General features: G+C 39.8%; 1 protein-coding gene across 2 annotated transcripts in view; it reads right to left on the bottom strand.

The window, feature by feature from the left end:
* Positions 1 to 13,202, bottom strand: part of TNKS (tankyrase) — a 138,303-nt gene that overhangs the window by 42,437 nt on the left and 82,664 nt on the right. For both annotated transcript variants that reach the window (XM_069978117.1, XM_069978118.1), the window contains exons 7-10: positions 8,380 to 8,446; positions 6,146 to 6,332; positions 2,871 to 2,992; positions 2,071 to 2,162 (exon numbers count right to left, since the gene is read on the bottom strand). In XM_069978117.1, coding sequence (XP_069834218.1) covers positions 2,071 to 2,162; positions 2,871 to 2,992; positions 6,146 to 6,332; positions 8,380 to 8,446 — 468 coding nt within the window. The remainder of the gene's footprint in view (positions 1 to 2,070; positions 2,163 to 2,870; positions 2,993 to 6,145; positions 6,333 to 8,379; positions 8,447 to 13,202) is intronic.

Genomic DNA, 13,202 nt, shown 5'->3' with positions numbered 1-13,202 from the left:
TTTCTCTGTGTAAAAAAAAAAAAGACCAAACACAGGAAGTCGCAGTATATCAGCTGAGGGCTATTAACTAAGGCTAATTATATTATTACTTTTACTAATTATATTATCAGCTCTGCATGCTAACCAAGAGACAATGCTGTTTGTTATATCAGTAAAATGTCAGTGTGGTTACAGAATAGGTTTTGGTGGTGTGTTAGGAGAGCTGACCGTACATTGAGAGCATCTCCAGGATTCTCTGCTATTGAAGGTGGGCACGTAGCAGCTGTACACATGGGCAGGGAAGGGACACCTAGTTGCCATATGTATAACGCTGATTTAAACATTGAAAACTTTAAAAAAGTAAAGAGTGTATATTGCAAAATTGCTTGCATTGCAACCGCTATTTCATTTAAAACAGGTGGCACGGAAAATCCAATTTCCTGCACTGTACCAGCTATCCATGAAATTGTCCTGTTAAAGGGGTTATATACCACTTTTTACACTTATTAAAGCGAATGTATCAATAGGAATTACAAACATATAATCTGATCAGCGCCACCAAGAATAATTTAATTTAATGGCGTCGTCCAATCCTTCGACCGCCGACTGGTTCCTGAGATCTCCGTTAATTATGCCAATTTGCTAGTTTAGTGCACTGGAGGCAAGCTCAGAGCACCTAGGTGCACAGATAACCCCTTCCCCAGACTTTCCTAGATTTGATTCTGAAAGTAGCGGGAGGGATGGGGATATGGGTCAAAGGACTGGAAGGCGCTGTTAGCAGAGCGGAGCCAAACATGTTGTATAGAAATCTTATATTGTAATTGCTAGTGGTACATTCACTTTAAATATTCACAGAATGGGTGATTAGATTCTGTAGCCAAGACTCAAACCAACAGGAGTGCCATCTTCACCCTCTCTCTAAGCAACTTCTTAAGACTGCTGAGTACTATACTTCTTGTGATCAATCAGGGTCCCAGTGTTTGGGTCCCCAATGAACAGCTACTTATCACCCAATCACTACTCTAAGTCCTGTAGGAAGTAGTATTTTCTTTCCAGTCTGAAACAGTACTTTCTGCTGTCACCTCTGTACATGTCATCTCTGTCCCGGTCGCGGAAAGAGGAGGCAGCATAGAGCACTCTGTCAGAATAGAAAGAATAGACCACTTCCTGCAGGACATACAGTAGCTAGAAGTAGCTAGAGTACTAGAAGACTTGAAATTTTTAAATCGTAAAGTAAATTACAAATCTATACAGTGGTAACTTGGTTTAAGAGTGTTTTGGTTTAAGAGCTCACAGTTTTTCAAAATTGTGACTTGGTTTAGGAACATTGCTTTGGTTTGGTTTAAGAGCTCCCTGTACTGGGTGGAGTGTGAGTGGAGGAGGGGCATGGTCTACATAGTGGGATCTACAGCTCTGTACTCTGACTCAGGAAGTCTCCATCACCTTCCAAATCATAGCAGATCCACTTCAGGCTGGGGCTTACATCAGGGGACAGGACTGTGGAGGTAATCTATTCTTAGCTGTAACCTCTCTCTCGACCCGGACAGAGAGTGATGCATGTATGTGCCCACATCTGTCCTGCTCATTCCCGCATGCTCCATGTAGTCTGTTAGCCCTTGTGTTTCCCATCCTCTCCATTACTGTACAGTAACTTATAATATCAGATATCCAGCTGTCTCTAAATGTTTGTTTAATCTGTTTTACATGTTATTCAGAATAATAAATCATATTTTTTTGGTGTGGAACCAACTGTATGCATATCAGTGATTTCTTATGGGAAAATCTGCTTTGGTTTAAGAGTGGATTTGGATTACAAGTCCCGGAACGAATTATGCTCGTAATCCAAGGCACCACTGTATATATTTCGAAAACCTGTTGATCTGAAAGAAAGAATTTTAAGTACGTTTTTAAGACAACCCTATTCCAAAGTAATACAGTTAAGTTAATAAAACAATTTAAGATTCACACTCACGTAATGTAATAGCTACTAATTCTCTAGACTTGACAATCTTTTGATCAAAGACTATACACTACTGTCTCATTAAAAAAAAAAACAACAACAAAAAAACAAAAACAAAACAGAACACGTACTCTTTGTTCTTCTCGTTGACACTGGCCCCCTTCCTGAGCAACAACTCTGTTATCTGCTTCCTTTTTGGATGGAGAGAAGCCACCGCGCAGTGCTATAAAAGGCAGTAACACACATATTAGGCAAAAAGAAAGAATACAAGTAAACACATACATAAAATGTCTAAAAGCACACTTGGATCTTGCAGTTTCTCAAGATATCATCTTTATCTGTTCTATACTCCTAAGGCAATCTTTCTACAATACACACAGATGTAATCCTTCAGTCATTTATCAAACGTCTGGCTCAGATACATAACGCTGTGAGCAAAATGCAGGAGGGGTGATCAATGGTAAATTATGCTCCTCTGAAAACAATTTCGATTTTATAACTGCAGTGCCAAGGATGAGCAATGCCCATGTCACGTAGGCGAGCAAGAAGCCGAAGAATGAATTGTCTATTTGGTGAAACCAAGCATTGCCTCCAGAAAAACACTGTCAGGCAATGAAATGCACAGATCACCAATGGGGGGGGGGGGGGGGGATTGGAAATGCGGAAAACACTAAATTCAGGGAAACAGATTCTTACTAGGATACAAATTTGCCCATTTGGGTATGAAACAAACCACCACATCTGAATTATCGTTAAATAATCATATTCTGAGATAAAGTTAGAGTGATCCTGTCATTATAAGGCCAATTATTATCTCCTGTTTGCTAATTGGGCATGTAAAAGGCCCTTTAGTGAATGTGAATTTTTTTTGCAGTAAAATTCAAATGCTCCATCCTCCAAAACAAGTGGAACCCAAGCCATCTGTTCTCACCAGTGCTGTCTCGTGTGACTGCGGCTGCTTAAAGTTGATGATCTCCAAAGCAAGTGTCTTCTTCACTTTGGCCAGGTCCGCCTCCCTGGCAGCTTGCAGCAGAGAATGTCCTTTGAATTCATCTGCAATTCAAACAGGTTGGCTGCGTGAATATCTTCATATAGGACATGTGATTGCACAACACAAGGGGGGAAAAAAAGAATTGTACCGAGGTAACGTTTTAGTGTTTTTACTATTTGCAGTTATAGGCCACAATGAACCGCTAGCTAGATAGGAAAAAAGACAGAACTATAGATAAGAAAGGAATAGATAAGAGAAAAGAGAGGGATGAGATAAAGATAGATTAGACACGGACACATTACATGGCTTGATACAAAGAATACTATACAACTTTGTTATGGTGCAGCAAGGGCTGTATATATGTGATTATATATAATATATTTTATATATATATTACACACACACACACACACACACACAAATAATCATATTCTTTACCCTCACATCACCTGTGCATTACTATTACACAGAGCAGTGGGTGGCCGCCAGCCAATAATTTTCACACTAGCTGAAAGACCAGGATCAGCTGATGATCGGCTCCTCTGCTAGTCAGTCTTTATTATGGTGCGTTTACACGGAATGATGAATCGAAATTTCACAATAACGATCACATTTGAGCGATAATAGGCTTGTGTAAACACAGCGACCGATCAAGCGACGAGCGGAGAAATTGTTCATTGTGATCTTTTAACATATCGTTTCGTGTAAACAGTCTTTCAAAGATTCATCCTAGTGTGTGTGATGGGCTTAAGCGATCTTAAAAACGACTGCAATATCGATTTTTCTAACGATTTATCTCTTCGGCTAAACGCTGATCGCTATAAAAACCAAATTGTTGCTTCAAAATCCTAAAGGAGAAGTCCGGCAAAATTTTTTATTTAAGTATTGTATTGCCCTCCAAAAGTTATACAAATCCCCAATATACACTTATTATGGAAAATTCTCATAAAGTGCTTTTTTCCCTGCACTTACTACTGCATCAAGGCTTGGATAAAATGGTGATGTCACTTCCTGGATAACATGGAGCTGTGCGGGCTGTGGCTGCTGGAGAGGATGATGGCAGAGGGATGCTCAGTGCCCTTCCAGTGCCCTGTGTCCCGCAGTGTCCCCCTGCCATCATCCTCTCCAGCAGTCACAGCCCGCACAGCTCTGGGAGTCGGGTCGTGACATCACCATTTTGTCCAGGAAGTGAAGCCTTAAAGGGGTAGTCCACCAAAAAAAATTTTCTTTCAAATCAACTGGTGCCATAAAGTGCCAGAGATTTGTAATTCACTTCTATTAAAAAATCTCAAGTCTTCCAGTACTTATCAGCTGCTGTGTGTCCAGCAGGAAGTGGTGTTTTCTTTCCTGTCTGACAGTGCTCTCTGTTGCCTCCTCTGTCCATGTCAGGAACTGTCCAAAGCAGGGGCAAGTCCCCATAGAAAACCTCTCGTGCTCTCCAGACTGGAAATAATACAACTTCCTGTTGGGCATACAGCAGCTGATAAGTACTGGAAGGCTGGAGATTTTTTTAATAGAAGTAAATTACAAATCTCTGGCACTTCATGGCAGCAGTTGATTTGAAAGAAATTTTTTTTTTGGTGATCTACCCCTTTAATGCAGTAGTAAGCTCGGGAAAAAAAACACTTTATGTGCATTTCCCGTAATAAGTGTATATTTGTATAACTTTTGGGGGGGGGGGGGGGGGGGGCAAAAAAAAACTTTAAAAAAAATTTTCCCCGGACTTCTCCTTTAAACGATCGATTGGGCAAATTATCTCTACGAGTAAACGCACCATTACTTGGGGTGATATCTGCCCAATTATACCCATTTAGCAGCAGGTTCAGCTGGGGGGGGGGGGGGTGATAGAAAATCACTGCCCAACCCCTGTTGTTGTGGTTTGACTGAGAACACTGCCATGCCAAACATAGTGTTGGGGAGGGCAGGAGATAAAACTGCTGGTTGAACAATTGCTCGCCCGACAGTTATTGACGGTGTATGGCCATCTTCAGGGCCCTTTGTACACGGCCCAATATTAGGAAGCAAATGAATGCTATTTACAAGCCTACGGGTCCATTTACACAGAAAAATTATCTGACAGATTATCTGCCAAAGATTTGAAGCCAAAGCCAGAAACAGACTATAAACAGATCAGGTCACAAAGGAAAGCCTGAGACTTCTCTTTTTAAATCCATTGCTGGCTTTGGCTTTAAATCTGTCAGATAATCTTTCTGTGTAAATGGACCCTTACACAATCAGGCAGCAAAGTCGCTAAGACTATTGCTGGATAGTTTGTACGGCCCAATAACTTCATTATAGACTCGCACTCATTTTAATGCTTCCACAAAAGATGAGATCAACTGATGAATTAGTGCTTTTACACTGACAGATTATCATCAATAAGCATTCCTGCTAGCTAATAATCAGCCTAAGTAAAAGGGCCGAGAGGGAAAAGTGATTAGAAAACGAAGTTTTTATTTTTTGAGGTTGCAATCCTCTATTGTACATATTTAATTCACATACAGATAATTTCTTCGCATCTCCGTAAACACCTTATTCTGTGTAAAAAAAACTTTCACCCATTGACCGACAACCTCCTCTAAGTAAATGAATGTTCTAGAATTCTGTTACTGCAGTTCTTAGTCATCTTCATGAAAGTCTAATTCTAAGTTATATAGCTGGGTCTCTATTACTACTTACTAACTCTTTATACTGCCAGTTGCAGCAGAATGTAAGGGGTCTGAATGGGAAAATAAAATAAAACCTATACAAATTGGATATCAATGTAATCTTAATAACCCAAAGAATAAAGATAATGTGTCGGTTTTACCGTAAATTGCACGGAGTAAAACTGCATGAAAGTTCCCAAAATTACAAACAATTTTTTTTTCCAATTTTACCTTTACAAAAGAGTTTTCTTCGCCATCTCCCGATACATTTTATGGTAAAATAAAAAGTTGTCTTCACTAAGTAAATTTAGTTTCACCAAAAATAAGCCCCTATATGACTACTTTGATGGAAAATAAACAGTTATACATTTTAGATTGTGAAGAGAGAAAGACAATAATACAAAAATAAAAAGTTTCTGTGTCCCCTAAGGGTTAAAGATACGTGGTACAAGACACATTCAAACGGCCAGCAGCTAAGCCAGTGAGCACCATAACCGCCATATTGACACACGTGGTTTATGAAGGGTAAAAACATGCTTTTATGACTACAGTCCTTGTAGCACTTACAAGTTAATCTCTCTTTGAGCTCGGGTGTAGGGGCCATGTCCACAGCACTTTTTCCATGGCAATTGACTAGTGTTGGGTCTGCACCGTGACTAAGCAGCAAGGAGCAAACTTCAACCCGATTCTTGGATGCAGCCTCATGTAGTGGCGTGAACTGCCAGAGATCCATAGCGTTGACACAAGCTCCATGCTAAAAAAAACAAACATGTGAGTCAAATCCTCAAACAGATGACCTATTCCATATGTCACCACTAGAGATGAGTGAATTTACAGTACCAACAAAGTGTATCGCTTTGTTAGCTCAGCCATCTGATTATCAGCCTTCTGCTTTTGAAGTCTGTGCTGCTTCGCCCTGGGTGCCTGGAAAAGAATAATCCAGTCCTGGCAGAACACTCCCAGGACTGGATCTAGCTTTTCCAGGCACCTGGGTTGGAGTGGCATGGCGCGGCATGGACTTCAAAAGCAGCAGGCTGATAAGCAGATTGGTGAGCTAACGAAGCGATTCGCTTTGTTTGTGCTGTAAAGAAAGATCCATTTACATCACAAAGAAGCAGAGAGAAGACAGGTTAGCACTGCATTATAGTCTATGGAGGTGGGAGGGGCCAAGGGGGATGAGTGAGCAGTGAGGGGAGACAAACAGCCTGTGCAATACGCAGATTTTGTGGCCACAGAAAATGCTGGATTTCCATTATCCTTGGTCCTTGTAGTGTAAAGGGGGCAGAGTTAAGCATAGGGAAAGCAGACAACGAGATGTTTGCAGGGTGGTAACCAATATACTAGACATAACATGGTCTGATACAGTCCTGCTCCTCATATACATACACAGGACAGTGCATCCTGAAAAGTCTCCTGAAATGATAGTTACACTTTAAGTACTGTTTTAATATATACGAGGAGCCTGGAAAAGTATACAATGGAGTTTTGCTCAGGCTTTTGTAATGCAGTTCCAGTTGTCAAACCTTAGTGTAGTTCATACCAATTTTTCTTTTTTTAATCCGCTCCTGGAGTGTAAAGTAGAAGCCTCTGTCCACTATGTTACCTAGTTCATTATAAACCAAACCTGGTCCTGGCACCACATAACCTGGGAAAAACTGCAATAGCCGGGTGTAAGAGCACCCTAAGTAGAATTTATCTAAAGCCAATGTAAGCAGCTGCATGACGCCATCCGAATAGGAATGAGTAGAGGAGCCTTTCATTTCCAGCAGTGCAGGAAAACAATGATTTATAGGCCGGCATATTCTTTGCAATCAATCCTTTATCAGCTGATCGCTGTGCCGATTCAGCCAATAGTCAGTCTATGTAAAAGGCCTTTAGCTTGCTGACAAGAAGTGACCCCACTCATTCTGTCCCAGTCTACACAGCGAATCTGACAAGTTACTATAGCATCAGTCTATTGAGACTGCTTTAGTGGCCTTTGTAAAAACTAGAATATTCCATGATTTTTTTAAAAAAGTGGATAATAATGATAAAACACTCATAAAAATATCAATCGCATCATCAGTTTTGTGATAAAGCAGTGGTCACATTGTGCCTAAGTGCTGGAGTTTTATTGTGAACTACTTTAGTTGTCCAATGTAGTTTTAGGCTGGGTGATTCCAATGGGTGAATGAAGGAGCTATTTACATTGTTTAACTAGTACATGCAGATGCGGAACAGTCATGTACACTCATCAACTATCATAGCGTATGCTGAAGAATAGCATTAAAGCAGCTTGAAGCGGACTTTTTTTTTTTTAAATCAACTGGTGTCAAAAAGTTATATAGATTTGTCGTTTACTTCTATTTAAAAATTTCCAGTCATCCAGTACTTATCAGCTGCAGTATGTCCTGCTGAAAGTTATGTATTCTTTTTAGTCTAACACAGTGCTCTCTGCTGCCACCTCTGTCCATGTCAGGAACTGTCCAGAGCAGTAGCAAATCCCCATAGAAAACCTCTCCTGCTCTGGACAGTTCTTGGTATGGACAGAGGTGGCAGCAGAAAGCACTGTTCTCAGACTGGAAACAATACATCACTTACTGCAGGACATACAGCAGCTGATAAGTAATGGATGACTTAAGATTGTTAAATAGAAGTAATTTACAAAATTGGTAGGACTTTCTGACACCAGTTCATTTGAAAGAAACGTTTATTAAAACTTTAGACAACATGTTTCGGCATAGATCCTATCGGGTTTCATAAAAAAAATAAAATAAAAAAGTTTCATTTCACAAGCAATCTACATTACAACAGCCACCCACCTTAAGTAATAATTCTGTAACTTCAAAGTGTCCATAGGAACAAGCATTGTGCAGCGGCACTAGCCCCCTATAGGTGAGTGGGGAAAAAAATATGTTTAAGAACAGCATTGTAATAAAAGTACAAAGAAATGTAAAAAAAAAAAAAAAAAGAAGAACCGCCAGCATTGCTGGTGAATGAAGGAACCCTGAAGCACATTACAATCTAACCAGAATAAATTGAGCTAAGCTGGTTACATGAGTCCTGATGTAGGAGATGCACTGGGAAACTGAAAGAAAACATGTTACCATTACTACTAAAACATACAGGAGTAGATTTACTATGTAATCTGTCACTAGGTTTATGCTGCCTTAACTAAAGAGAGGCAGAGAGAGCTGGTGCTCATGAATATTGAGAACTACTGAGCACAAGCACATAAAGGAGAAGACTAGTGTGCAGATCTCAAAGTCCTCCTCATTCAGGAGCATAAGTGATATGTCATTCTGTTGAGCTTCTCTGTCACTAACTTATGCTACCCTTAGATAGGATAGCATAAACCTAGAGTTTAAAGGCTCTTTAAAGGCTACAGAGAGCGTAACCTCACACAAACTGATCAGCCGAAGAGGAACATTATTCTATAAACTCTTCAGGAAGACAAAGGTGAATATAAGTTTTCTCTGTACACTTAAAGAGGTTATCCACCTTGGTGCGTTCACACCTACAGGATCCGCAGCAGATTTGATGCTCTGTTCAGTTATTTAAATGAAATCAGCTGCGGATCCTGTAAGTGTGAACGTACCCTAAACCTATAAACAGGATAGGCAACACGTAAGAGATTGCAGGGGTCCAACCTCTGTACCCCACGCTGATCTCCAGCTGGATAGGGGACAGGTTAGTTTAAGGTGGACAACCTCTTTAAGACCCCAGTGCTAACAGAGAAATGTGTTATTGCTGCTGACCATGGGCATCAATTTATGGTCACATGGTCATTGTTCTTCACTGCCAAAAGTGGTCAACTCTACATAGCACTTTTGAGATGTGGTAACTCACTGCACATGTCAGATATTGTACACATTTAGCCTTAACCAACCGCTATTTTTTTTTACTCAATTTGTACAAAATCTGACACGAAAAAAGTCACACGCCTTCATATAAAGTAGAAACATCTATGGAAGGCTCTACTACAGTTCAACAAAACAGAGCCATAATGGGCAGCATTCCTGAGTACTGAAAGTCTGTATCCTAAGATAAGGGGCTCCATATATTCACATCCATTGTTATTATTTGGCTCTTATATGCCCAGTTGTAGGCCTAATGTTAGCCTGGGAGAGGCCACTGTTAGTGTGAAAATGCTAGAGTCGGACCATGTCTCTGAGGACACCTAAACGTAGTGACATGTTACAGTCTGTTTGATTGAATAGTTTGGTGTACACATAGGGGGGAGTGTGTACGGAGGGCACTTGCTCCTGTAGGTTGCTGTTGCACTTGTCGTCTGTGTTTGAGCCACATGCAGCGTGCAGTGTGAACAAAGGCATAGAGGTGCTGCCATTTTTCCTTTTTATCCATTGACTGTTGTCACTTGAATATAACTTGGATATATTTTTGTTTCCAATTTTTGTGTACATTTATAGAGCATTAGGGAGTATTACTATTGATATGCATTTATCCCTATAAATATAAACTGAAAATAACGGTCTATGTAAGAATAAAGCCAGGGCTTCTCACAGGACATCAGTCATCCACAGTATCCTTCGTGAGACCAGCAACAATACAACCTCTGCTTAAGGGTGCATTCACACGTACAGGAGCTGCTGCAGATCCTGTACGTGTGAATGCACCCTAAAGCCAATAAGGCAGGATTCAGTAACATTCATGAGGTAGATCATCCTTGCCACTCACTAATTTAAAAAAAAAAAAAAAAAAAATCATAGCAGGATACCAATGCGGGGACGGGCACACATGGGTCAGCTGAATGGCTGTTTCACATACTGTGAAGCTTTCTGAAGGTCAATCCACTGGTATCCTGCTATAAAGCAGTGAGTAAAGACAATGATTTGCCGCGGCCCCCCCCCCCCCCCCCCCCCCCCCCCCCCGAGCGCTGCGGATATTCCTTATGAATATTAAGAAATAACTGTTCATTTATGAAAACAATGTAACTAAGTAAAATACAAATTGCTTAAAGGGATACTGTATCCACCAACCCACTCCCCAAACCTCTGGTACCGTCTGTTTAATGAAAGTAAGTGCTTCCCAGTTGTGCTTTTTAAAATGTGCCCGATGCTTTGGTTAGTGTAAAAATGATCTTTTAGGCTATGTTCACACAACATATTTTTTATGAAAAGAATGGTTGTTGTTCTCATAGAAAAATAGGTTGCATTGACGTCAATGCAAAAACCTGGACATTCTTTATGCAATGTATTGAACAACAGCCGTCGATTGCTACAGCCGTAAAAATTATTAACCATTGTCTGCACCTTGTATAAGCATAGCTTTTATTTGCAACAGCAGAGTCAATGAGGTGTGGCATGTGCACTGTTTAGACAAGCAATGAATAGATGAAATCCTGCCAGGGGCATTTCTAAATCACAAGGAGGGCGAGGAGGAATAAAGGAGAGGTGTCACAGGCCTAGGGCACAGTCACTTTAAGCCACAACACACTGACACACAGCTGTTGCAGATTAAAAAAATCATTTTCACTCTATCCAAGGCACCAGGCGACCAGGAAGGATTTACCAGGAAGAGATGGTGCCGGCGGTTTGGGGAGGTGGTATGGTGGATACAGTATAGCTTTAATAGCAGCCTAACTATGGAACACTTAAAACAAGTACATGGTTACAGACATTAGTGTAGAAGATAACATGGTTAAATGGTGGATTCACACTATGTTTTTGCAATCCATTTAACATATCTTTTTTTCAATGGTTACTTTAAATGTAGACGTGGTCCACCATGTTTGTGTGTATATGAAAAACAAGAAAAAAATGCATCCATTTTGAAAGTTGTGTTTTTTTTTGTTTTATTATTATTATTATTATTATTATTATTATTATTATTATTATTATTATTATGGAAGTCGATGGAAAAACGGATCCAAACAGATTGTACACAATTGCATCCGTTTTTGCATCTTTTTTTTATTCTCATTTCACATTGTAAGATGAAAAAAAAAAAAAATTCGATTTATATCCACTTCCCCATCCATAACATAATCACATTTCAATTACCAATTAGAACCAAGTGCAATGAATGTTGGCAGGGTTAGAGGATTGGGTTTCCTACCTGCCTCTTTATGTTACTGTACTAAGATTATGGTAATTCAGCAAATGTACTAAGCATACTTACAGAACTGTATTTCTGTTAAAAGGGGGCTACAAGCACTAACTCTAACTGGCCCAAAATTAAAAAGCAATCAGAAAATGCTTCAATGATCACAGAACACAAGGCCAAAGATTTAACCTTGGACAATGTCATATAGAAACAAAACATAACATAGGAAAGGACAAACTGACTTGGGGCAAGCTCTCAGTACTAGTGCTAGGGAAAGATGGTGAAACTGCTCATGGCAACCACTTCAGCACCTTCCAGAACTAATATAAATGACACTTTTTCCCTTTGAAATTGAGCCCCGCAATAGCACATTTTCTGGCTTTATGCAGCAAATACAGAAAAAACTCTAAGTACATGTCACATTTGAACTCTAGGGTCAAGGTAAGGTCAACATATCTAAGGCTGCATTCACACGTTCCGTATTTGTCACAGAACACGGACATGGAATGCCTTTAACGGACTCACCCCCACCAGGGCAGCATCTGTAATCAGATGCTGAGAATGGGGGAACTGTACAAATTAGCGTCGCGCTGTAATGACAGTGCTACGCATATCTGTACAGTTCCCCCACTCCCAGCATATTATCACAGATGCTGCCCGGGCGGGGGAGAGGCAGTTACAGGCATTCCACGTCCGTGTTCCGTGACAAACACGGAATGTGTGAATGCAGCCTTAGATATGTTGACCTTGCCTACATAAAACAGATGCAAAACCATGTGTTAAACCAGCACAAGAGCAAAACAAGACAATATGAAAAGGCTCATCTGTGCACAAAAACAGTGAAGCTTAAATGGGAACTGTCATTAAAAACAACTTTGCATATTCTGACAGCAGCATCAATATCTAGCAAATTTGCAATTCACTTTATTAAAAAAAAATATGTAGTAATCTGTGTGAAATTTAAAGTTATAACACTAGCCACTAGGTGTCACTATTATTAGCTCCACTGACTGCTGTCAATAAATGCACGTCAATAATATTTTGATGGTGACCAGGAAGTGAGGGAGGGAGATGCAAAGCTCTGCTCCCATGCTGTTAATCACAGTGCAGGGAGACAGCTGCAGACATCAGAGAGTCAGAGCGGCATCAACTTTACATCACCCAAGCTTCTGAACTAATCCTATATACTTTGTGTGTATGATTTTGAAATCTATAATTTCATTTTATTTTTACAGTATAAATTTATGGTTATGGCAAAATAAAAATAATTTTTTTTTCCTCTGTTTTTATTGCAATTTTGCAAAAATCGTGCTATTTTACCATGAATGGTGCAATTCTCTGGGCAAATTTCAGGTAAAAAAATTTTCCACAATTATTTCCGTGATTGGCAGAAAAAAAAAAAAATTTCCAATCGCAGAAAAAAAAATTCAGTTTTTGACCACAAATTTGCAGTAATAAAAGGCGCAATTTTAATAAGAGGCAATTTAAGGAATTCACAAGAAAATGACAAAAAAAATAAATATAGAAAACAATTTTTCAATATAGCCATAAATTTTATACTGTAAAAATAAAATGAAAT

Source organism: Dendropsophus ebraccatus, chromosome 7, assembly GCF_027789765.1.
Source record: "Dendropsophus ebraccatus isolate aDenEbr1 chromosome 7, aDenEbr1.pat, whole genome shotgun sequence".
NCBI lineage: Eukaryota > Metazoa > Chordata > Amphibia > Anura > Hylidae > Dendropsophus > Dendropsophus ebraccatus.
The sequence above is the reverse complement of the archived record's forward strand: the minus strand, read 5'-3'. Positions and strand labels throughout refer to the sequence as shown.